The 23,434-nt window shown below is 65.0% G+C and overlaps 1 protein-coding gene across 4 annotated transcripts; it reads left to right on the top strand.

Annotated features, from left to right (window-relative positions):
- Positions 1-1,877: 1,877 nt before the first annotated feature.
- Positions 1,878-21,995, top strand: ADAM15 (ADAM metallopeptidase domain 15). 4 transcript variants are annotated; one of them, XM_054010802.1, is made up of 25 exons: positions 1,878-2,144; positions 4,400-4,503; positions 5,860-5,936; positions 6,525-6,603; positions 8,697-8,773; positions 9,066-9,237; positions 9,427-9,492; positions 10,066-10,134; positions 10,482-10,651; positions 10,758-10,842; positions 10,908-11,056; positions 11,143-11,320; positions 12,502-12,594; positions 13,804-13,999; positions 14,105-14,213; positions 14,310-14,469; positions 14,608-14,685; positions 16,687-16,798; positions 17,089-17,227; positions 17,403-17,462; positions 18,320-18,413; positions 20,301-20,378; positions 21,111-21,182; positions 21,427-21,557; positions 21,704-21,995. In XM_054010802.1, exons 1-25 carry the CDS (start codon positions 2,027-2,029, stop codon positions 21,744-21,746), a joined length of 2,709 nt encoding a protein of 902 aa, XP_053866777.1. In that variant the 5' UTR covers positions 1,878-2,026; the 3' UTR covers positions 21,747-21,995. The 4 variants fall into 4 exon arrangements, with proteins under 4 accessions (XP_053866777.1, XP_053866778.1, XP_053866779.1 ...); XM_054010803.1 differs by lacking the exon at positions 17,403-17,462; XM_054010804.1 differs by lacking the exon at positions 21,111-21,182.
- The last annotated feature ends 1,439 nt before the right edge of the window (positions 21,996-23,434 follow it).

The following is a 23,434-nucleotide window of genomic DNA, read 5'->3' as shown; positions in this document are numbered from 1 at the left end:
GCAGGTGGAGGGGAGCGGGGCAGTTGGGGGCAGAGGGGTCGGGGTATGGGGCGAAGGCGGAGGGGAGAGGGCAGTTGGGGGCAGAGGGGTCGAGGGCAGACAGAGGGGAGCGGGGCAGTTGAGGGGCAGAGGGATCGGCTGTGGGGGGCAGGCGGAGGGGAGGGGGCAGAGGGGTCGGGATGTGGGAGGCAGGCGGAGGGGAGAGGGCAGTTGGGGGGCAGAGGGATCGGGCTGTGGGGGGCAGGCGGAAGGGAGGGGGCAGGTGGGGGCAGAGGGGTCGGGCTGTGGGAGGCAGGCGGAGGGGAGAGGGCAGTTGGGGGGCAGAGGGATCGGGCTGTGGGGGGCAGGCGGAGGGGAGCGGGGCAGTTGGGGGGCAGAGGGGTCGGGCTGTGGGGGGCAGGCGGAGGGGAGAGGGCAGTTGGGGGGCAGAGGGGTCGGGGTGTTGGGGGCAGGCAGGAGGGAGGGGGTAGTTGGGGGGCAGAGGGATCGGGCTGTGTGGGGCAGGCGGAAGGGAGGGGGCAGGTGGGGGGCAGAGGGATAGGGCTGTGGGGGGCAGGCGGAGGGGAGAGGGCAGTTGGGGGGCAGGGGTCTGGGGGGCAGGTGGAGGGGAGCGGGGCAGTTGGGGGCAGAGGGGTCGGGGTATGGGGCGAAGGCGGAGGGGAGAGGGCAGTTGGGGGCAGAGGGGTCGAGGGCAGACAGAGGGGAGCGGGGCAGTTGAGGGGCAGAGGGATCGGCTGTGGGGGGCAGGCGGAGGGGAGGGGGCAGAGGGGTCGGGATGTGGGAGGCAGGCGGAGGGGAGAGGGCAGTTGGGGGGCAGAGGGATCGGGGTGTGGGGGGCAGGCGGAGGGGAGCGGGGCAGTTGGGGGGCAGAGGGGTCGGGCTGTGGGGGGCAGGCGGAGGGGAGAGGGCAGTTGGGGGGCAGAGGGGTCGGGGTGTTGGGGGCAGGCGGGAGGGAGGGGGCAGGTGGGGGGCAGAGGGGTCGGGGTGTTGGGGGCAGGCGGGAGGGAGTGGGGCAGTTGGGGGGAAGAGGGGTCGGGGTGTTGGGGGCAGGCGGAGGGGAGCGGGGCAGTTGGGGGGCAGAGGGGTCGGGCTGTGGGAGGCAGGCGGAGGGGAGAGGGCAGTTGGGGGGCAGAGGGATCGGGCTGTGGGGGCAGGCGGAGGGGAGCGGGGCAGTTGGGGGGCAGAGGGGTCGGGCTGTGGGGGGCAGGCGGAGGGGAGAGGGCAGTTGGGGGGCAGGCGGAGGGGAGAGGGCAGTTGGGGGGCAGAGGGATCGGGCTGTGGGGGGCAGGCGGAGGGGAGCGGGGCAGTTGGGGGGCAGAGGGGTCGGGCTGTGGGGGGCAGGCGGAGGGGAGAGGGCAGTTGGGGGGCAGGCGGAGGGGAGAGGGCAGTTGGGGGGCAGAGGGATCGGGCTGTGGGGGGCAGGCGGAGGGGAGCGGGGCAGTTGGGGGGCAGAGGGGTCGGGCTGTGGGGGGCAGGCTGAGGGGAGGGGGCAGTTGGGGGGCAGAGGGATCGGGCTGTGGGGGGCAGGCGGAGGGGAGAGGGCAGTTGGGGGCAGAGGGGTCGGGCTGTGGGGGGCAGGCGGAGGGGAGAGGGCAGTTGGGGGGCAGAGGGGTCGGGCTGTGGGGGGCAGGCCGAGGGGAGGGGGCAGTTGGGGGGCAGAGGGATCGGGCTGTGGGGGGCAGGCGGAGGGGAGAGGGCAGTTGGGGGACAGGAGTCTGGGGGGCAGGTGGAGGGGAGGGGGCAGTTGGGGGCAGAGGGCTCGGGCAGGCGGAGAGGAGCGGCCGGCGGACCATGCCGAGCTCCCCGGGGGCGGGCGGAGGCGGAGCTCGCTGGGCGGACCCGAGCCCTGGCAGGGCCGGCCGGGGAGGGGAACTTCCCGGCCGAGCGGGCGCTGCCAGGCCCGGCCCCGCTCCGCTCCGTGGAGCCGGGAGGGCGAGGCGGGGGCGGCCCGGCCGGAGCGGGGCTGGGATAAACCCGCCGCCGCGCCCCGCACGCCAGGAGCCAGGACCGGCGGCTGAGCCCCGCCATGGGGCTGCGGCTGCTCGTCGGGCTGCTCTGGGCCCTGGGCGGCAGCGGCTCGGGGCTCCCCGGGCCCCGCCACGAGTCCGGGCCCCACGGAGCCGGCTGGGGCGCCCGGCGCGCAGGTGAGCGGGCGGCGGGGGAGACCCCGGGCTGCCCTGGGTGCGGGGGGGCACGGAGACCGCGTAAGTCACTGGGGTCGGGGGGATTAGAGGGGGGGGGCTGGGAGCCAGGACTCCTGGGTCCTCTCCCCGGCTCGGCGGCGGGGAGCGGGGTGCGGGCGCCTGTCTGCGGCTGGGACGAGCCCCGCGCTGCCTTTCCCAGCACCTGGCGACCCTACAGGGAGAGGCCGCGACAGGTGCGAACCGGTGCTCATGTGACTCCTGGAGACTTTGGGCCCAGCCCCCTTCCCCCCCCCCGGCTGCGCAGGTGCCCGTCGGGGCTGGCTGAGCTGTGGGGCCAGGTGCCATGAGGGTGCCGTGGGAGGCCGGAGGTTCCTGTCTGACACGGGTGGGGGAGCTGGGCCCACTGTGCTTTTCCTTGCCTGCCGTGCCCAGAGCACCCCTCTAGGTGAGGGTGGTGGGGGCCCCAGAGCCGTGGGGCTTGGAGCTAATGCCCCAGTGAGAGGCAGAGAGCAGCTTCCCTCTTGGGGCAATTGGCTCAGGCTCTCTGCAGACTCAGGCAGGTTTCGCTGCGTCAGTTGTACTCAAGGCAGCTCCCCCCCCATCATGCAACTGACTCTGCCTGTGTTTGCAGAGAGCCTGGGACAATCGGTTGGGGGGCAGGCATTGGCACAGGGCCTGGCATCGCTGGGGTGGGGGTGGGCTGCATCTACGAGCCCTAGGGAGAGCCGTATGGAGCCAGGGGGCTGCAGGTCATGGAGGCTGCCAGGGGGCTGGGAAGGCAGGGCCCTGGTGTCCCTGCACCAGTGGGGTGGAGGAGGGTCAGGGGATACGGGGAGGCGGGCTGAGCCCCCTTCCCAGGGTAAGCTTTGCCATCACAGGCCCTGGGGGTGGGAGTAGATGCAGAGTGCCTGCGGAGGAGATGGGTGAGGGGGTTGAGCTCTTCCCTTGACATCCCCCCCAATCCTTGGCCGTGCCTGCGGGGCAGGTGTCTAGGCTTGCCCAGGGGATAAATGTCTTCCCCCCTCCCCCGCCCCCCCCCCCGTGCTATCTGCTGCCCAGCCCCCGGCTGGTGTCTCAGCAGAGCCAAATGGACTGTGAAGCCTGAACTCCTGTTGGGGGGGGGTGGACGGAGGGAGCTGGGGTTACCTAGGCCCCCCCGGGGAGACCCAGCATTACAATTATCTGGGGCAGGGGTGGGTCTCCTAGTAGGGCGGGAAGGTCTGTGCTGGCATCCTACCCCGACCGGCTCCTCCAGCTCCACCCGGGGGCTTGGCGTGTGGCCAGGGGCTGGGAGGAAGGACGGGGGTGGCTGATTGCCCCGCCCTGACCCCGCCAGGTCGCCTGGCTTCAGGTGCAGCTTTGGAGGGATGGGCCCTGCCGTAGGTGAAGGGCTTTCTCTGTGCGGCCCCCGGCGGCTGGAGCCCTGTGGGGCTGGGGGCTGCCCAGGCCTGCTGGGCCTTGGCCAGGCCGTCTCAGAGTGGGACCCTTGGCAGTTCTTTCCTGATGCACACGTGGGTCTCTCAGCGCTGCCTGCCCAGTTCAGGCAGGAGACAGCCCCATGCTGGGAGCCCCCCAAGTCACCCTGATTCCCCCCACTTACGCCCTCAGTTCCCTAGGCTTTGTCTACACCAGCACACCTCCCCTCCCGACAAACACGCCGGTGTGTTAGCGCTAAGTCAGCCCGGGAGATGCTCTCCCACCACCGCTCGTTAGGGGTGGTTTGATTAGCTGTGGGAGAGCTGTCCCCTGGCATGGAGCGGGCCCTGGCAGTGGTACAGCCGTGCCGTAGTGTAGACATGGCCTACGTATCCCGAAAGCTGCACCGTCTCTCCGCGGGACAGGGGACACACGCAAGTGAACGGCGGGAACAGGGTGTGGGCCCTGCTCTGAGCGCTTGCCGAGAAAGGGGCGTGCGCCCCATCTGCGGTGTGGGAGTGAAGAGCCAGAGACACTCGCCAGGCCACACAGGGTGCCAGGCTCAGAGCTGGGAATGGGACCCAGGAGTCCTGGCTCCCAGCCTGCCCCTGATCCTTCCCGGGGCACCGAGTCAGATGTGGAATAGGGCAGGGGTCTGGATCCCAGGGCACGCTCTGTGCACCTGCCCGGCCTGGAGCCAAAGGGGAGTCTGGGGCCCCATGTGCCCATCTGGGGGAGGGGTGCCGTGCTCTAGGAGCGCATGGATCTGTGCTGCGCGGGGCGAGGCCTGGGTGAAGAGGGGCCCCCGGGGTGATGGCTTTGTTCTCGGCCCCGTGCAGGTGGCAGCTCCAGGCGGCAGCGTGAGGACCTGGGACATTATTGGCACGTGACGCCCCGGATCCTGCAGGGCAACCAGACACTCAGCATGGCCGAGACAGAGCTGGTAAGGACTCTGTCCTCCTCCCCAGCAGCCACTGACTGCATTCCCTGGCACCCCTGCTCCCCCCAACTGATGCACCCCCCCCTCCCGGCTCGTCCCTCAGCAGGGACCTCTCCCTGGGCCGGGCGGGACCCAGTCCAGCTGGCAGGGAGGGGCACTTGGGGAGCCCTAGCGCTTCCCTCCCAGCCCCATGGGTGCTACTCTCGCATCACTCCCCCCACCCCAACTGGATTCCTCGGGTCCCTTTCCGGGCACAGGAAACCCAGCCCCTGTCCCGGCTCTGGCCTCCGGGTTCCCAGCGCCTGCCCAGTCCCCGGGGTCCCGGCAGGGAGCAAATACCTGCAGCCTCTGGGGGGGATGGGAGCATGGGGAGACCCCCAGCCCTGCAAGGATGGGGGAGAAGGGACCTGCTGCATTCCAGCTCCCCCCATCCCTTTGTGGGAGTCCCCGGCCCCAGCAGGCCCCGCTGCCTTGAGTGGCTTCCTCAGGGGCATCTGGGACTCGGGGATGCCTGGAGAAGGTCCCTTCAGACCCACACTGGGGGAAGGGCAGGGAAGGAGACGCTGTCCCTGTAGACTCCCCCGTCCCCCCCCAGCCAGGCCGGCTGTGTGAGCTCATTCCCACCCGCCCCCCCGCCGGAAGGGCCTGGCCCGGCCACAGCTAGGGATCCTCTGTGGCATTTCCTCTTTGCTCCGTGCTGGGCAGGAAGCGCAGGGTGTGTGTGTGGGGGGGTGGGACACCTCCTGCGACACCCCACCCCCAGGACAATGAGCTAATGAGGGAGGGGCGCTTCCTGGTGAGCTCCGGGAGGGGACCTCCATCCTGACCTCTCCCTGACCCCCGGCACTCTAGGGCCTAACCGAGACCACATGAGTGGTGGGGGCTGCCCCGTACCCCGCTCCCTCCGTTCCCCCCTCACCTGCCGGCACAGCTTGGGCCCCGTCGGCGATGCTGGCTGGGGAGGGTCCGAGCTGGGCGACCCCAGTCCCGGGCTGGACAGAGCTGCAATGCCAGGGTGGGGTGAGCCTGGGCATGGTCTGCCAGGGGGCATTGGCGGGTGCCCCCCCCACGCTTCCTCCTCCCAAACACCCTCCATGTGGCCATTTCCTAGCAGGATCCCCCCGCCCAGCTTCATGCACGGGGGGGCTCAGCCCTGGGGCAGGGGCAGAGGGGCTGGCTTCACCCCTCTCCCAGTCCTGGAGACTCCATCCCACCCCCACGGCTGCCCTGGGGCCGGATCGGGGCGCCCCCCTGGTGGGGACCAGCCCTAAGTTACCTCCTGGGTGAGTGATGGGGGTGACTCCCAGGCTGGGGGTCGTTGGCTGCTGGGCCTGTAACCCGCTCCTTGGTCTCCCCCAGGACAACTTCCCAGCCCGGCTGCAGGTGGCCCTGGACCTGGAGGGGGTGCAGCTTGTGCTGGAGTTAGACCAAAACCGGTGAGTGGGGGTCAGGGAGCTGGGGAGTTGCAGGGGGGCTGGGAGGCCCTATGGGGAGGGAGCTGGGAGGCTGCAGGGGGGGCTGGGAAGCCCTGGGGGGCAGGGAGCTGCAGGGGGTGGCCGGGGTTGTCCTGGGAGGACCCTGGGGGGTGGGAGCTGGGGGGCTGCAGTGGGTGGCCGGGGCACCCGTGTGTTGTTCCAGGGAGCCCTGGGGGTCAGGGAGCTGGGGAGCTGCGTGGGGGGCTGGGAGCTAGGGGGTGGCCGGGGTGCCCATGTATTGCTCTAGGGGAGCCCAGGGGGCTGTGCAGGGGCAGTGGCCTGGCAGCAGATTGGCTCCAGCTGGGTCATGCTCCCCCTGGCCCCGCCTGCCCCTCCCCAGGCCCCGTGGAGGGGGAACACCCTCCGTCTCTGTTCTTGGGGAGCAAGGCCGTGTCCCTCTGGCCTATGGGGATGCTCCCATTGTAGCACTGGGGGCCGTGCTCCAATGGGCAGTGAAGTCCCTGGCACTCCAGTGGCGTTGGCAGCCCGTGGCTGGGGGGGAAGCCTGTCCCTGGGCTCCCTCTCACTGTCTGTCTCTCTCTCTGGCAGGGAGGTGGCTCCGGGCGCCCGGGCACTACTCTATTACCTGCCCAACGGCACGCGGGTGACGCAGGCCGCTGGCTCGCAGGTAGGTTTGTGGCTGGCCACGTAGGTGTCACGGATTCACGGGATCAGTCTCTGGCAGACCCCTGCAGCGTGGCAGACCCCTAGGGGCCCCACTCCTCCCCCAGGGCAGGCCATGCGGCTTCACCACCCCCTTAGACCGAACCGCTCGGGCACCTGCCCTCCTGCTTCACCCAGCAGGTGACTCTGATGGCAGTGCCCTGGCCATGGCAGGCGGGACTCGGGCTGGTGGTGGTGCTGCGAGCTTCCCCAGGGCAGTGCCCTGTCATTGGCACTGTTGTATTTGTACTGGTACCAGTGTCCCCTCTCCTGTTGCTCGCCAAGGTGTTATGCTCATACAAAGCACACGGGATCTTTATAGAGGAAGGCAAATATGCAGCATTTATTGAAAATACAACAGTTAGCATATGCGTCTCTCTCTCTCTCTCTCTCCCTCCCCCTCTCCCCCACGCCCCCCTCTCCCCCCGCAGTGATGTTTATAGTTACCAGTCTGTTGTAGATCGAGTCAATCTAAAGGCCAGTTCGATTGAGCACGAGTGTGGAGCTGGGCTCTTTTCAGAGTAGCAGCGTGTTAGTCTGTATCCGCAAAAAGAACAGGAGGACTTGTGGCTCCTTAGAGACTAACACATTTATTTGAGCATAAGCTTTCGTGGGCTACAGCCCGAAGAAGTGGCAGTCCTCCTGTTCTTTGAGCTGGGCTGTCAGTCGCGACCCAATGCTCTCAGGCTTTGCAGGACTGAACCCAGAGTTCCATGGCAAAACACCCCAGCTTGATAGTTGTACATTCCCATTTGAGTCCATGCATTTTGCAATGTTATCCTGTAACTATTAGTCCTTAAGTGGTGTTAATCTTGGGGTTTTCTGCTGTTATCATTTGATGGTTCTTGTCTGCTTCCCATCGTTATCTCCTATCTGTTGTCTCGCCTTCGGGGGGGTCCCTGCCTCACCTCTGAGGCCGTCAATGCTGCTAACATGTTTAGCATCGAGTACAATGGATGTTTTCTGATTGTCTCTTGGTCTTTCCAAGTCTCTCACTTTTTCTTGCCCATCTGGACATTTGTGATGGCTTTCACACCTCATCTTTTCTTGATGCAGACATTCCTCATTCACACAAACAATCTCTGACAGAAACCTTCAAAGGTATCCAGACAGCAGTATTGCATATTCAGCAGAATACATTGTAAATCAAGCCTTGCTAATCTTATAACTAAAACAATTCACCTTGGGGCTTCAGGCCCTCAACATTCCTCTAATCTTCTTAACATAGATACAATACAAGATCCTGTCTCTTACTTACTGTGACGAACTGGGACTGTTCTTAATGTGGCCTTTGAATGCAGAGCGGGGAGTGTTGGCTGGGAAGGCAGGGGAGTGGGGAGGGAGTCTGCATGGGGGGATGGGAGACTGGCCGAGGGAAGATACCTGAGCATGTAACATGAGAACCCAGGAAGGGATTAGAGGCCAGGTGACACCTTTGCCCGGGAAACTGAACAAAGGGTGGGGGGAGAGTTTCAGAGCTGGCTGGTGGAATGGCTGGGAGGCAGACGGGGCTCTGACCTCCCAAGGGGGCTCTGGTGCCCTGGGACCCCAAGATGGACCTAACTGAGAGGGTCCTGTTGTCTGTGCCTGCAAGACCTGTCTTGGACTGTGTCCCTGTTGTCTAAATAAACCTTCTGCTTTACTGGCTGGCTGAGAGTCATGGTGAATCGCAGGAAGCCGGGGGTGCCAGGCCTTGTGTCCCCCCACACTCCGTGACACTTACTAAAACCTTAAAACAAAGAAATGTCTATTTAACTAGAGTGCCTAATTTGTAATACATATCGGAAACCATAGTAGACGTTATAACTTCTCCTAAAACAAAAGGGAGACCATCATCAGTCATGAGGATTGTTCTGGTCTCATTCCTTTTGGCTATTCAAAAAGGGGGGGTGACAAGATGAAATCAAATCCTACATTAATTCTCATGGGACATTATAAAATCCTGCCCCTACAAGGGCTGCTCTGCAGGGGGAGAGGTCCCGGCTGGGCCCCCCCGAGAGCTCGGCTAGGTCCCTCCTGCTCAGAGCTGCAGCTAAACTCAGCTTCTCTCTGCTGCAGGGAAACTGCTGCTACCGGGGCCATGTCCGGGAGTATCCAGGTTCCTGGGCCAGTGTCTGCGCCTGCTCCGGACTCAGGTGGGGGAGAGCTCTGCAGCTCCAGACTGGGGGCTGAAATCGGAGATGGGGGGGGGGGGGCAGGGGCAATGGGAGGGGGTGCCCTGGCCAATGGAAAGAGGCGGGGGGGGCATCTCTCTGGGTTTTAAAGAGGGGCCGTTCTGGGTGCCCCTCGGTCCCGACCTGCAGCCCCAGTGATCTTAGCCCAGCAGGGGCTGCGGTTTGGCTGAGCCCCTGATCCCTGCCTCTCTTGTGACCTGCCCTGCCCGTCCCTGCCGCCCAGCTAACGCCCCGTCTCCCCCTCCTCTCCTAGCGGCATCCTCGTGGCCTCGGAGAACAGGAGCTACGGCCTGGAGCCGGACCCCCAGGGGCCCCGCGGGAGGCACCTGGCCTACAGGCCCTGGGATATGCGGCTGGGACACAGGGAGTGTGGGCTGGGCCCTCCCAACCACACGCAGCCGCTGCTGGACCCGGAGCCGCGCAGGGTAGGTGCGGGAGGGGAATTGGGGGTGTCTGGGGCCACAGCCCCCCCCAAGTCTCATTCGTCTCTGGGATGGGGGGAGCTGTTGCCTGGGCTGCTACTGCCTGCCCACGGGACCCCCAGTTCTGGCTCTCGTGTCCATGTGGTCGCTGAGTGCCCTGCTCCCCACTCACTGGCTCGCTCTTCTCCCCAGGGGAAGCGGGAGGCAGCCCCAGAGCAGCCCTTCGTGGAGCTGGTGATGGTGGTGGACCATGCAGAGGTGAGTGACTCCGGCCATGGGGCGGGGGGGGGGGGGGGGGGGGATCTGCCTCACTCTCCTGGGCCCCAGGGAGGCTACTTCCCCCCCCCCCCCCCCCATGTGATGTGATATGATGTGGGCTGTGACGGAACAGGGAGCGGGGCGGATTCAACCTGGGAATGTTGCAGGGGGGTTGCATTGGGGATGGGGGACTTCCCTTGAAGGAAATTACCTGAGCCAGGAGGGGGTGGGGAGAAATAACACCTTCTGCCTGGGAGACTGAACAAAGGAGAGGAGGAGCTGGGGGGAGGGGGAAGAGAGGAGCTGCGGGAGGAGTTTTGGTTTGGTTTCAGTTTGGGCTGGGAGGTGCAACACAAGGAACCCCAAACTGGGGTCTAAGCTCCCTAAATCCCCCAGAAGGACTTGATTGAGGGGGTCTGGTTGTACATACACGCTCTGCTTGGGACTGTGTTCCTGTCATCTAATAAACCTTCTGGGTTACTGGCTGGCTGAGAGTCACGGTGAATCCCAGGAAGAGGGGTGCAGGGCCCTGACTCCCCCACACTCTGTGACAACCTCCTCTCCCCCCTGCAGTTCCAGAATTACCCCAACATGGAACGGATCCAGACCCGGATGCTGGAGATCGCCAACCAGGTGGACACGGTGGGTCCCTAATGGCCCCTGGGATGCCCTCTTCCCCCCCCCCCCCCAGCTCTGCCAGTGCCCCTCACTCCCACCCCACAGCCCTGGTTATCCCAGCTCTGTGGTGTTCCCCTCCCCCCCCAGCTCCACAGCCCTCACTCCCGTCCTGCAGCCCCAGTTATCCCAGGTCTGTGTCATTCCCTCCCTGCCCCCAGCTCCACGCCCCCCTCACTCCCATCCTGCAGCCCTGTTGTCCCAGCCCTGACTCCCGGTGTGGACTGCCCTGGTGCGGGCAGTGGTGCCATCAGTGACTCTGGTCTGGCCCCCACTGCCCGGCCAGCATCTCTAACCCCAGCTTCCACCCCCAGTTCTATCGGCCCCTGGGCATCCGCGTGGCGCTGCTGGCGGTGGAAGTGTGGAACCAGGGGGACCCCATCACCGTGGGGCCCAGCGCCCGGGCCACGCTGGAGCGCTTCCTGCAGTGGAGGCAGAAAGAGCTGCTGCCCCGGCTCCCGCATGACAACGCCCAGCTGCTCACGTGAGTGCGGGGGCTGGGGGGGGCCAGGCTGGAATCTGTCCGATGCCAGGCGCACGTGGCCAGGATCTGGGCTCCGGCCCCCCCTAACACTCGCTCTCTCTTGCAGGGGGGCCCCGCTGGAGGGGGTGGCGGTGGGGATGGCGTCCCAGGCCTCCATGTGCTCGGCCGCGCGATCGGGCGGGGTCAGCGTGGTGAGTACCTCCCCTCCCCCCTCCAGCCCCATCCCCACCCGCTCTGATCCAGCCTCTCTGCGCAGGATCACTCGGTCAGCGTCCTGGTCGTGGCCTCCACCGTGGCTCACCAGCTGGGCCACAACCTGGGCATGACCCATGACGGTGCCGGGCGCCAGTGTGACTGCCTCGGCCCCTACCAGGAGCGGAGCTGCATCATGGCGCCGCCCACGGGGTAAGTTTGGGGGTGCCTCGGCATGGGGGCGCAGGGGGGTCCCCGGGCCCTGCCCCCCCCCCCCACTAATGGGCTCCCCTCCACAGGCTGATGCCCGGTCTGAGCTTCAGCAGCTGCAGCCGGCAGGACGTGGAGCGGAGCCTGCGCCGGGGCCAGGGCTGGTGCCTCTTCAACGTGCCCGAGCCCAAGAGCTTGGTCGTGCGCCCGCAGTGCGGGAACTGGCTGGTGGAGAAGGACGAGACGTGCGACTGCGGCCTCCGGGGGGTAAGAGAGGGGAGGGGCGGGGGGATGAGGGGATGTTTGCTCCCCCCCCTCCGTCCCCAGGGCCCCGCTGTCACGGACTCACAGATTGTGCCCACTCTTGGCCCCGTGCGGTCCATGGGGGGGTGCCCCTTTCAGTGAGACAGCCCTTCTTGGGGGTCCCCTCTCTCTCCGGGTCAGGCCCCTCCACCTCCTGCAGCCGCACCTCTCGGAGCCTTAGCACGTCTGTCTCTGCCGTGGGCCCCCTCAGGGAGTCCCCTCGCTCTGGACCCCCAGGGCCGGCTCCAGGGTTTTTGCTGCCCCAAGCAGGAAAAAAAAAGAGGCGCGATCGCGATCAGCTCTGCCGCCGCTGCTTCAGTCTTCGGCAGCAATTCGGCGGCTGGTCCTTCGCTCCGAGAGGGAGTGAGGGACCCGCTGCCAAATTGCCACCAAAGAACCGGCCGTGCCGCCTCTCTCCGTTGGCCGCCCGAAGCACCTGCTTGCTGGGCTGGTGCCTGGAGCCGGCCCTGCCTCCACCCCCCCCGAAGGGGTTGATGCAACCCTGTTCTCTAGCCCGGAGCGACTCTCAGCCAGCGTAAAACAAGAGGGTTTATTGAGAGTTGAACCCAGCACAGGAAACTCTCTGACCCTCAGGCCTGGCCTCCCTCAGACCAGCACATCCCAGTCTCTCTGCATCCAGGTGGGCTCTGCCTGCTCCCCCTCTCCAGCCCAGAGCCCCCCTGCTTCCCAGCTGGGCATCCGAGATCCCAGGCCCCGCCTCTGTCCATTATCTTCTCTCCAGGTAAACAGGGTCGTAAATGGGTCTCCTGGGCCTCCTCTCCCCTCTTCTGTCCTCTGGTCCCTCTGTCTGGAACCAGCTGGTCAGGTCACCGGGGTCCCCTCTCCCCGCAGCCCATTGTCCTCCCACTGGCCAGAACCGGCTGCAACTCCTGAGCTGGGCCTCCGGGTCGCCAGGTCACCAGTCACTGGGGTCTCCATCCTCCAGGCTATCGGCTGGGGTCCCAAGTTCCCTCTCTGGTCCTGTGTCCCAACAAACTCTCTCTCCCCTCACCTCGTTAAACCAGTAACACCCAGGGAAACTGAGTCTCAGCCCCATCTGCATGCAAACCACTGGAAAACCACGGAAAAAACAAGAAAATCCCCCACTTTGACACAGGCGCTCACCCCGCCCCTCTGCCCCACAGGAGTGCACTGACCCCTGCTGCAACGCCAGCAGCTGCCAGCTGGCCCCTGGAGCTGAGTGCGCCACAGGGGATACCTGCTGCCAGGACTGCAAGGTGAGTGGGAAGGTGTCACGGAGTGTGGGGGAGTCAGGGCCCTGCACCCCTCTTCCTGAGATTCACCGTGACTCTCAGCCAGCCAGTAACACAGAAGGTTTATTAGATGACAGGAACACAGTCCCAAGCAGAGCGTGTAGGTACAACCAGAACCCCTCAATCAAGTCCTTCTGGGGGGTTTAGGGAGCTTAGACCCCAGCTTGGGGTTCCCTGCGTTGCACCACCCAGCCCAAACCAAAACTCCTCCCGCAGCTCCTCTCTTCCCCCTCCCCCCAGCTCCTCCTCTCCTTTGTTCAGTCTCCCGGGCAGAAGGTGTCACCTCTCCCACCCCCCTCCTGGCTCAGGTTACAGCCCCAGCTCCTCCTCTCCTTTGTTCAGTCTCCCGGGCAGAAGGTGTCACCTCTCCCACCCCCCTCCTGGCTCAGGTTACAGCTCAGGTAACTTCCTTCAAGGGAAGTCCCACATCCCCACTGCAACCCCCCTGCAACATTCCCAGGTCAAATCTGCCCCGCTCCCTGCTCCGTCACAGAAGGGCCCTGCTAGTGCCCCTCACTCCTGACCCGCAGCCCCCTGCCAGCCCAGCCCTGGGCTCCCTCTCGTCACACGACCAAATGGCAGCACAATGAATATTAACGGCGGGGGAAGGAACGGGTTATACCTGGGCTACGGTCGCTGGAGTCCAGTGGCAGGGCTGCTGCCAGGAACTAGCTGAAGCAATCCCAGACCCACTGGTGTTTCTCGTCGAGAGCCCCCAGAGGGCGGAGACGGGCAGACGTAGGGCCCAGGGCGTTACCGACTCATCGGCCTGACCTCGCTGGCTGGCAAGAGCAAACTGTTCAACACCTCGGAGCCCCTGGAGCAGGCGCTAAGGAGCGGCCGGTGCGGACTGGTCACGGACATCCCCAGCCAGCCTCTGGCGGGGTCAGCGGGGAGCGTGGGAGGTGTTGGGTTTAGTCAGGCTTTGAGCACCGTCCCACACAACAGCTGGTTTTACTGCAAGGGGTGGGGGGGTCACGGCTCTGCGGGGTCGGCTCTGTGCCCCCAGCTTGGGCCCTTTGATTTGCCAGACCCCCCCATGGGTTCCCCTCATCCCTCAGGGCAGGCCATGCAGCCTCCTGAACATGGGGGCTCCGGCCTCCTGCTTCACCCCGGGAGCACTACCAGAGGCCAGGCCAAGGACCCCCCGTTCTGACTCTCTCTGATCCCCAGCTGCGAGGGGCCGGCTCCATGTGCCGGGAGCCCCGTGGTGAATGCGACCTCCCCGAGTTCTGTGACGGGCTCTCTCCACGCTGCCCTCCCAACACGTACCTGCAGGATGGGCAACCCTGCGCCGGGGGCCGGGCCTCCTGCTACGGGGGGGCCTGCACCACCTACCAGGGCCAGTGCCAGGAGCTGTGGGGCCCAGGTAAGGGGCAGGGGGCTGGGGGGAAGGGCGGGATGCCGTGGAGCTGAGTGGGGGGAGGGGGGTGCCGAGGCCCCGGCGATGCTTACAGCTCTCTGTCCCATGCAGGTTCGGTCCCCGTCTCTGACGTCTGCATGGCCTCCCTGAATGCCAGGGGGGATGAGCATGGGCACTGCGGGCAGCGCCCCAACGGCACCTACATCCCCTGTGCCCAGTGGTGAGTGACCCCTGTACACACCACCCATCTGTGTCCCCCTCCCCCCCCACCCCCCCCGGGTCCGTCCATCCTCCTGACCCCTGTCTGCCCGTGTAGGGACGCTGGCTGCGGGAGGCTGCAGTGTCAGGGGGGCAGTGCCCAGGGCACCCTGGAGGATGGGGTAGCACCCGGCTGCCGCGGGACCCCCCTGCCCCTGGGCGAGGATGTGAGCGACCTGGCCATGGTGCTGCCGGGCACGGCCTGTGGCCCCGGGAAGGTGAGCTGGGGGGACACCCTGGGGTACAGGGGAGGAGCAGGTGCAGCAGCCAAGTGGGAAGGGGGTTGCTGCCCCCCCCCCCCCATGCTGGGCCAGGGCCTCCCCATCTCTCTCATGACTCCCTCTCTCTCCGGGCAGGTGTGCAGCAGAGGCCAGTGCCGGGACGTCTCCGAGCTGGGAGTGCAGGAGTGTGGGAGCCAATGCCACGGGCACGGGGTGAGCAGAGCAGCAGGTCTGGGGCGGGGCGGGGGGGGCTGTGCTGTCCCTTCGCTGAGAGCCCGTTGTTGTACTTAAAGTGCTGCACAGGATCTTTTCAGGGGGAATAAGGCAAAACGCCACATTTATTAGTGATACATGTATTCATTAACACTGTATCATATGCATATAATATATTACACTTACACTCACACACACACACAAACACACTCCGTCTTGTTGTTACCAACTAGCTGCTCCCCTTAACTTCACTGGCCAGGTGAGTTAGATGGGGGAGGGGGTGGAGCCGGGCTTCTGCTGATCCGGATCGATGCTCCCATGTTGACAAGACGAGACCCGGGGTCCTCTGCAAGACACCTCACTTTTATAGCAGCTTTCCTTTTATGCAAATCTATACCAGATTCAAACTCTGTGTCTGTGTCCATTGGTCCTTTGTGCTGCTTTCTTTTGAGTGTTGTCCCAATGCTGCAAAGAGGGTGTTTCCAAAAGAAGGTGCTTGCTTCTAACCCCCGAGGCCGTCGGTATGTCTGCTTGACTTTAATGAGCCCACTTGACACGTTTTGTTGTCCTTGGGTCTGGCTCCCAGCCCCTCTCCAACAGTTGAGGCTGTCTGGAGGTGCTGCCTTCCATGCCTTGCTCATCCACACCTCATTCATTCAACAGGGCAATTGATTAAGGGGAGGGGGAGAGAGAGCTCTTGTTCTACTGCTAGCAAAAAGAAATTTTTCTTCTATCTTATTCTATCCTTAGGGGCTATAATATTATACCAAGGGCAATGCAAAGTTTCTAAATGAGGCTTTGATACAAAGTCCCATGAAAACAGAGGTCACACGTGGGTAGACCCACCACAAGGTTATATGAAGAGGCACAATGTGAAGTCATATGAAAATTATCAGAGATTTATCTACATTGTCCCCCTTTTGACCTCTCAAGAACAATTCTTGAGTGGTCACCATATAAATCTTTTGTATTTGTTGCAAACAAACCAAACAATTATAACCAGGTGAATATAACTAAAACCATTACAATTGACTAAACACCAAATATAACAAACACAAATGCAAATAATTATAATTATAATAATTGGAAATACAACAAAACCATTACCATTCCAATAATTGGGTACATTGACAAACAAAATGAGGCCAAGTTTGATGCTGCAATAGCCATCAAACAATAAAAGTCACTGAGGTCAGGACCTTCTTAAGCACACACAACAAATAAGATTTTGTAGGAGTACGACAGTTGTTATGCAAGGTTAAGCTGATTTGGACTTAAACTAACATTCAGTTGCTAAAATGTTGTAGAATTCCCTATTTTTAACATTTGTTTTTAGAGGTTTCTGGGGACCTGAAAGATGGGGCCATACAATTATGGGCCAAGGTCTTACAGGTTATGGGGGCCCAAGAACTACCCTTCAGGGCTTGGGGAAATAGAACCAGAGTGCATAGAGGAAAGTGTGGAATTAACAATACAAGCAAATGTAACTAACAATACAAATGTATTAATAACAAAAATTAACAACAAAATGGCTATTAGAGAACCTAACAAAAAATAACCCTGATGCACTGGGGACCAAAGTGTTTTGGACACAAGGGGTGATTGATAAGTTGGATGGACATGGGGGAAGTAGAGAGAGGAAAAGACATTTGCCCTGTCTAGTGTAGTATCCCCTCTCTCTCTGGACCCAATGCTAGCACAGGACACCACCAGAGACAGACACAGAACATGCAACACAGAACACTGAACACAGACTTTGTCATGACACTAGAACCATGGTATTTTATAACTCTTCAGCTGGTACCAGCTCTTTTGATGTTTTGGTTTAAAGCCTGAAAGATAGAAGCTTGGAAACAAATTTATTATATGCATATAATACAGTGTTAATGAATACATGTATTACTAATAAATGTGGCGTTTTGTCTTATTCCCCCTGAAAAGATCCTGTGCAGTACTTTAAGTACAACACCGTCCGTGACGAGGCTCCTTGTGTCTCCTCAGGTCTGCAACAACAAGGGGCACTGCCACTGTGAGGCGGGCTGGGCCGCCCCCGCCTGCAACAGCCCAGGGGCCGGAGGCAGCGTGGACAGCGGCCCCGGGGGCCTGGAGCAAGGTGAGGGGGCTGGGGGTGGGCAGGGCATGGGGGTGGGGCTTATCGCACTGTTTCTGACACTGATGAGGCTGGGACCCAGGCGTCCGGCAGGGCGGGGTGGGACTCAGACCCAGCTCTCCCTGGGGTGGGGCTGTGGAACCCGAGGGCCAAGCTGGGCATGCGCGGCGCATGCAGGGCCCCCCCCAGCTGCGTGGGGCGTGAGAAGAATGGGGCTTTGTGTGCCGGTGCCAGGCGGGCGGGGGGGGAGGGACTTTGCTGCCAGGGACACTAACAGGCTGTTCTCCTGCCAGGGGGCAGCGCGCTCCCCACCACCCTGCTGATCCTGGCCACGGTGATCCTGGTCCTCGCTCTGGGGTTTTGCTACGCCAAGCGCACCGGCCTGCACCAGCACCTCTGCCAGCTCGGCAAGGGCACCAGCTGCCAGTACAGGTAACGCCGCGCCCCCCACGCCCCCCAGCGCCTGCCTCCCCCCCCCCACCCGTCCCCCCGTGTGTCCCCAGCACAGTAACCACCTCTGCTCCCTGCCTCTGGGGAGAGCCTCCCCCCTGGGTCGTGTGATACGTTCTGGGCCCGGGGTGCGACCCTGACTCTGTTCTCCCTGCAGCGCCAAGCCAGGGCCCCAGGTGCAACTGCTCAGCGCAGGAGTCTCGGCCGACCCGAACGGGTAACTCGCTCGGGGGGGGCAGGGGCTGGGGCTGGACAGTGGGTTCATTGGGAGCTTCCCCACGGCAGTGCCGTGTCCATGGGCCCCGGTGGATAGATGGGGGAGTGGCATGGGTTCCCCTGACTATATTCCCAAATCCCCCCCCCCAAGTGGGGGGCTCCCCCCCCCCCCCCCCCGAAGCAGGAAGCCCTGTCCTCCAGGCTCCGAACGGGGGGACTCTCTGCTGGTGACTGGTCGCTGAGCGCTGTCCAGTCCCTCACCCCCAGCTCTGCGGGGCCTGGCAGTTTGCGGGGGGGGCAGGGGGCTGGCCAAGGGCTGGGGATCGGCCTCCCCAGGAGGTTAGGGGGTGTGGCCGCAGCAGCAGCACAGACGGTGGGGTGCCTGGTCGCCATGGGCCTGCCATGCTGGGGGCAGCTAGCCCTGGCGAGATGCCGCCCTGATCTCCCATGGGGGGCTCCTGCCTGCCCCCCGACTGGGGAATTGGGGACACGAGGGCCGGGCATGCCTGGGGGCAGTGCCGGCCTGGGGGGCCACCTGGGGCCTTGCAACCTGGCTCCAGCCTGACCAGAGACAAGGACGCCCCCGCCGGCTCCCAGTCCCATCCCGCCCGGGGGGGGTCAGGACCACAGCTGGGAGCTGAACCCAGGAGTCCTGACCCCCACCCCGCCTTGCCAATCCCCTGACCACCCCTGTGTGTTCAGCCTTGCCCCCCCCACGCCCCCTCCCCCCCCCCATGGCTCCCTGGCCTGCAGTTTCCTGGCAGGGGTTGGCCGCAGAAGGGTTAACCCTGAGGGTTGGGGATGTGTGAGGTGGGGGGACCCTGCCCTGCGGGCACCTGAGACGTGTTTCCTCCCCAGGATCTCTCAGCCGGAGCCGCGAGGCTCCACCGAGCCCCACCCCGGGCGCCCGCGGCCCCTGCCTGCAGAGCTGCAGATGATGCCCATCAGTAAGGTGAGTCCAGCACTGCCCGCCCCGCCTGGGGCCCCAGAGGCTTGGCTCATTGCTGGGGCAACTGGGGCTAGGCTGGGGGGCAGGGTCCTGCTCCTATGGGCCATATGTTCCGGGGATGGGCTCTGAGCCGCTACAGCGGGGCACTGGGGGGACCTGCGCTCCAGGGCGGGGGGGCTCCATAGGGGGCTCTCCCCCTGGCCGTGCTGGCCCCAGGGGCACTGGGGGTGCTGTGCTCCTGGGCGGGGGCTCCGTAGGGGGCTCTCCTCCGGCCATGCTGGCCCCAGGGGCACTGGGGGTGCTGCGCTCCAGGGCGGGGGGGCTCCGTAGTGCGCTCTCCCCCGGCCATGCTGGCCCCAGGGGCACTGGGGGTGCTGTGCTCCCGGGCGGGGGCTCCGTTGGAGGCTCTCCCCTGGCCATGCTGATCCCAGGGGCACTGGGGGGCCTGTGCTCCAGGGCGGGGGGGCTCCGTTGGGGGCTCTCCCCCGGCTGTGCTGGCCCCAGGGGCACTGGGGGTGCTGCGCTCCAGGGCGGGGGTTCCGTAGGGGGCTCTCCCCCTGGCAGTGCTGGCCCCAGGGGTACTGGGGGGTGCTGTGCTCCCGGGCGGGGGGGCTCTGTAGGGGGCTCTCCTCCAGCTGTGCTGGATCAGTGTTCTGGGGAACTAGGGGGCACTTGTGAGAGTCGGGCTCCCGACACGCCAGGGGGAGAATGGGAGGTTTAAACCCCCCCGGAATGAGTAATTGAGTTACCGAGTGGTGGAGTCCTACGTTCACCCGCCGCCCGAGTGTCTCAGGTGAGCGCTCTCCAGCCAGCAAGTCGCCCCTGCGCGTGCCGGGCTGTGCCGGGCATGAGGGCTGCGGCTGGGAAGGGGTGTGCATGGGTGTGCATGTGGGTGTGTGTGCGGGTATGGAACTGTGATTGGAACAGTGGTGCCACTTCAGCTTCCCCTCGCACCAGCGTGGCGAGGCAAGTCACAGCCCTGTGCCATGGGGGCAGCAGGGGGCGTTCTCCGCTCTTCTCTGGCCCCAGGGCAGTGATGGGGGGCCGTGCCGCAGGGAGCGTTACGGGGGGGCAGCAGGGGGAGCTCTCCCCTGGCAGTTGGGGCTGGCCCCGTGGGGCGCTGCGGGGCAGGGGGCGCTCTCCCCTGGCAGGCAGGGCTGGCCCCAGGGCGGTGATGGGTGGGGCCGTGCCGTAGGGAGCGTTATGGGGGGCAGCAGGGGGTGCTGGTCCCTGCCCCCCACATAGGGCTGCTGTGTTGCTGGAGGTGCTGTCTGTGGCTTGGGGTACAGCCGAGCACTTCACTCGCTGACCATCCCTGGCCCGGCCACGAGGCTTGGGGTGCTGAGCCCGGCTCTATGCCCCCTCCCTCCCTGGCAGTGTTGGGGGTGGGCAGTGGATGCCGCTGGGCGAGGGGCTCTGGGGTGGGGGGGTCCGATTGCTCTGTGGAGCCCTGGGCCAGCCCTAGTGTGAGGGGAGGGGATTGGCCCCTAGGGAGTGGGGTGAATCCCCCCCAAAAGGAAGGGGCCTCCCGCCTGGGGAGCAGCCTGGCTCGGGGCTGTGCCTCAACCCAGGGCCCCCTGACGCTGGCGTGGGCTGCGACCTCTTGGGATCCTGGGGGGTCCTTGCGAGTGGCGCCTGCGCGGGGGCAGGGGGAGGCAATCTGCTCTGCCCTGGGGGGACGTGGGCAGGCGGGCGCGCGTCTCTGTCCTGCGAGTTGACTCCGCATGCTGCATGGCGACTGACTGACCGACTGACCGCTGCCTGCATGGTCCCCCGGCCCGTCTCTTAACCCCCGTCCTGGTCTCACTGACACCCCCGCCTGTCTCACTGACCCCCCCACTCCTACCCCCTCCCCCCCGCTGCCGCTTTCTCCTCCTCTTCTTTCTGCAGCCCATTCCCCACGGCTGGGCCCGGCCTGACCCACCTTCCAAGCCGCTCCCGCCTGACCCGCTTCCTAAGGAATCCCAGGTAACGTCCTTGGGCCCTGGCGGGCGCGGATGGGGGCCCAGGGCAGCGGCTGCTGTAACCCCCCACCGAGGCCCCTGCATGCCTGTCACTGCATGGACTCACCCAGGGTACTGAGCTCTGCCCGGCTGACACGGGCTCTGCCCCCACGGGGCTGGACTCCAGGGCTTGGTTCGGCCTCCTGTCCTGTGCGCTGGGGGGTGATGGGGTCAGAGCAGCAGTGAGGGCAGGGCCTGAGCGTGAAACTGGCCCCCGCAGGGTCACCCGTAAGTCTCTCTTCCTCAGCCCCGATGTGGGGGCAGGGCGTAGCCCCGTGGGCCATGCACCCCTGTGCTGGGCTGTGGGGTCCTGGGTGCACCCATGGGATGGAGCCTTTGCCCCAAGCTCTCCCCCAAGCCTGACACGCACACCTCAGCCCAGGGGCCCAGCACGCCTTGCCCAGGGTCTCACGCCTGGCCACTGGAGGTGCACTGGGCCGGCAGCTCCCCACGGGCCCCCTGGCATTAGCACCCAGGCTGGGAGATTTTAGCCCCATCCCATTGGCATTGGGCTCCCCGCGGGGCAGCCTTGGCCCCGCTCTGTCCCTGGAGCCCCCAGTCCGGTGCTGGGCTCCCATCTCCCCCCGGCTGAGGCAGGCAGGACCTGCCTCTTCCCCAGGGGTCTGTGCGGACCCCCAACAGCTGCCAGCGTGGGGCGCTGTGTCGCTGTTTCATTGTCCCTGCTCTCTCTGCCCAGGCCTTGCTGCGGGACAGGCCGCCCCCCCCCACGCGCCCACTGCCTGCAGACCCTGTGCTGAAAGGCACTCAGGTAACCGCGCCACGCGGGGTGATGCTGGCGGTGGCACGGATCTGTGTGTGGGGAGGGATGTCTGGCTGTGGGGGCCAGGCCGCCTGTGTGGGGTGGGGGGGATCCACCTCGTCTCCCCCCAAGGGATGTGCAGGGCACAGCTGGCGGGGCGGGGAGCAGTGGGTGCTGCGTGAGCTCCCTCGCCTTGCACGGGGCCCCGGGACATGAGCCCTCCTCAGTAACTCGCCCTGACGTTTCTCCGCAGCCACCAGGCCCTGCCCGGCTGCCTCTGCCCAAGAGGCCGCTGCCCTCGGATCCCCCCGGGCCCCTCGTCTCCGGGTCTGAGCTGTCCTCGGTGCACTCCTACGGCCCCCACGTCATGGTGCTGCCCTCCAGGTGAGCGCTGGCTGCAGACACGGCTCGGGGGGCGTCTCGCTCACTGGCACTGGGGGGTGGGCTGAGCTGGGACACTGGGCGGGGGGTGACTAAGGCAGACCCCTGCCCCCATTACTTACCTGTTTCACATTTCCTCTCTCCCCCAGGCCAGCTCCCCCGCCCCCCGCTGGGCATCTCCAGTACACCTAGCGTGAGATGGATACCGCTGCCTGCATGTGGGCTGTCCGGGCTCTCCCTCGCTGCCTGTTGGACTCAGGGTTACTGGGCCCCCCGTCGCTGGCATGGCCCCCCCATGCCCCCTCCGTTGCTGACTCTGGAAGTTCCCGAGCGCTGGGATCTCTCTGGGCTCCTCCCCCTCCCCCACAGAGACGCCCGCCAGCTCGGGGACGCTGCGGAGCCGGATCGGAACTAGCCTTGGGCTGCAGGAGACTCGGCCTGTTACCCAGGAACAGCGTCCGCAGCAGAGTGTATTTGCCCAAAGCCCCTCTCCTGCCCACACCCTGCCAGGGCGCCATCCCCTCGGCTGGACCTGCCAATCCCCTGCCCTGGGAACTGGGCCCCGAGAGGCCTTGGGTGCTGGGGGCTGCAAGCACTGGGTGTGGCTGGGCGCACCCCAGGGGAGCGGCTGCGTCTGGGCAGGGAGCACGGGTGAGAGTGGGAGCGTGCCGGAGCTTGTCCTGGGAGATTCGGCACCACCAGAGCCATTCGCTGGGACGCTGCCTGGCTGGGGTGGGAGGGACTCCCTGGTGGGGGGCTCCCCCTTCCTCTGGGGCGCTGGCTGCTTCTGAACCCGCTTTAGATTATCTGCAAACTGTCTAATAAAGGGGCTGGGAGCTGCCTGAGTTAACTCCTTCCACTCCAACGTGAATTCTCTGTGCCCCTGGGACTGGCATGTAGTGCTGGCCACACCCTGGCAGTGCCCCAGACTCTGCCCATCCTGGGGCCAGCTCTCCCTCAGGGGGCATGCGGCACTCTCGTGACGCCAGGAGCCCTCCAGGGGGCTCAGATCCCTTCTCCATGTGGCCTAATGGAGGCTTCAGGGGGATTCCCCTCAGCCTTGGGGCGCTGCAGGGCAGTAGCTTTGAAGGGCCAGAGCAGGACCCCAGTCCAGAGCCTCCCACTCCCATCCCCACCCTGGAGAACTGCCCTGCCACCAGGGCCCAGCAGGGAGCAAAGCCCAGGTCTGATCTACTCCCAGGGCCAGAACCCAGGACTCCTGACTCCCAGCCTCCCCCTGGGCATGCTCTGCTGGGGGTCTCCAGGATGGGGTTGGGTTGCCAGGGGGAAAGGAGGTTCTGTGCCCCCCCAGCATGGCACAGGAGGGGAGCCGGATGTCTTTGTTCTGGCTGGGGCGTGTGTGTGGCCCAGGCACCAGTGGCTCAGAGGTGGGTGGCTCAGGGGGCTGCCAAGCCCCCCCCACGTTTGCCATTGACCTTCCCCTGCCCAAACCCACTAGATTCCCCCTCCCAGAGCTGGGCATAAACCCAGGGTTCCTGCCTACTCCCCTCTTCCCAGAGCTGGAGCGAGTCCAGCCCCTCCGAGGGCCAGGCTGGGTGCCCTGGGGCAGGGTTAGTGCGTAGCCCTCCCCCCTGCATGGCGGGTTGGGCGCAGCGGGAAGGGCCAGGCCCAGGATGAATTCTATTGCCTCCTCCTATGGGGGGAGGGCAGTGGGGGGAGCCCTCTGAACTGGTGCCATTGACCTGCCTGGGGGGCTGGGGTTGGGCCCTGCTGCTTGCTGGAGCCAAGACCCCGAAATTCCCCCGATGGTTACCCCGATGCTCCACTAGGTGGCGCGGCGGCTCAAGCTCCAGCCAGGCACAGAGCCAGGCAGCCTGGGAGGGGCGAGTTTGGGGATCCCCGGGGGTGGGGTGGGGGTG

This window comes from Malaclemys terrapin, chromosome 21, assembly GCF_027887155.1.
Source record: "Malaclemys terrapin pileata isolate rMalTer1 chromosome 21, rMalTer1.hap1, whole genome shotgun sequence".
Classification (NCBI taxonomy): Eukaryota; Metazoa; Chordata; order Testudines; family Emydidae; genus Malaclemys; species Malaclemys terrapin.
This window is presented reverse-complemented; position numbering and strand designations above follow the sequence as displayed.

Excerpts from the sequence above, each read along its gene's own strand:
- ADAM15 (XM_054010802.1), top strand. The coding sequence starts at position 2,027 with ATGGGGCTGCGGCTGCTCGTCGGGCTGCTCTGGGCCCTGGGCGGCAGC. Across the intron at positions 11,321-12,501 it reads GCGACTGCGGCCTCCGGGGG|GAGTGCACTGACCCCTGCTG; the intron begins GTAAGAGAGGGG and ends TCTGCCCCACAG. Across the intron at positions 18,414-20,300 it reads AGATGATGCCCATCAGTAAG|CCCATTCCCCACGGCTGGGC; the intron begins GTGAGTCCAGCA and ends TTCTTTCTGCAG.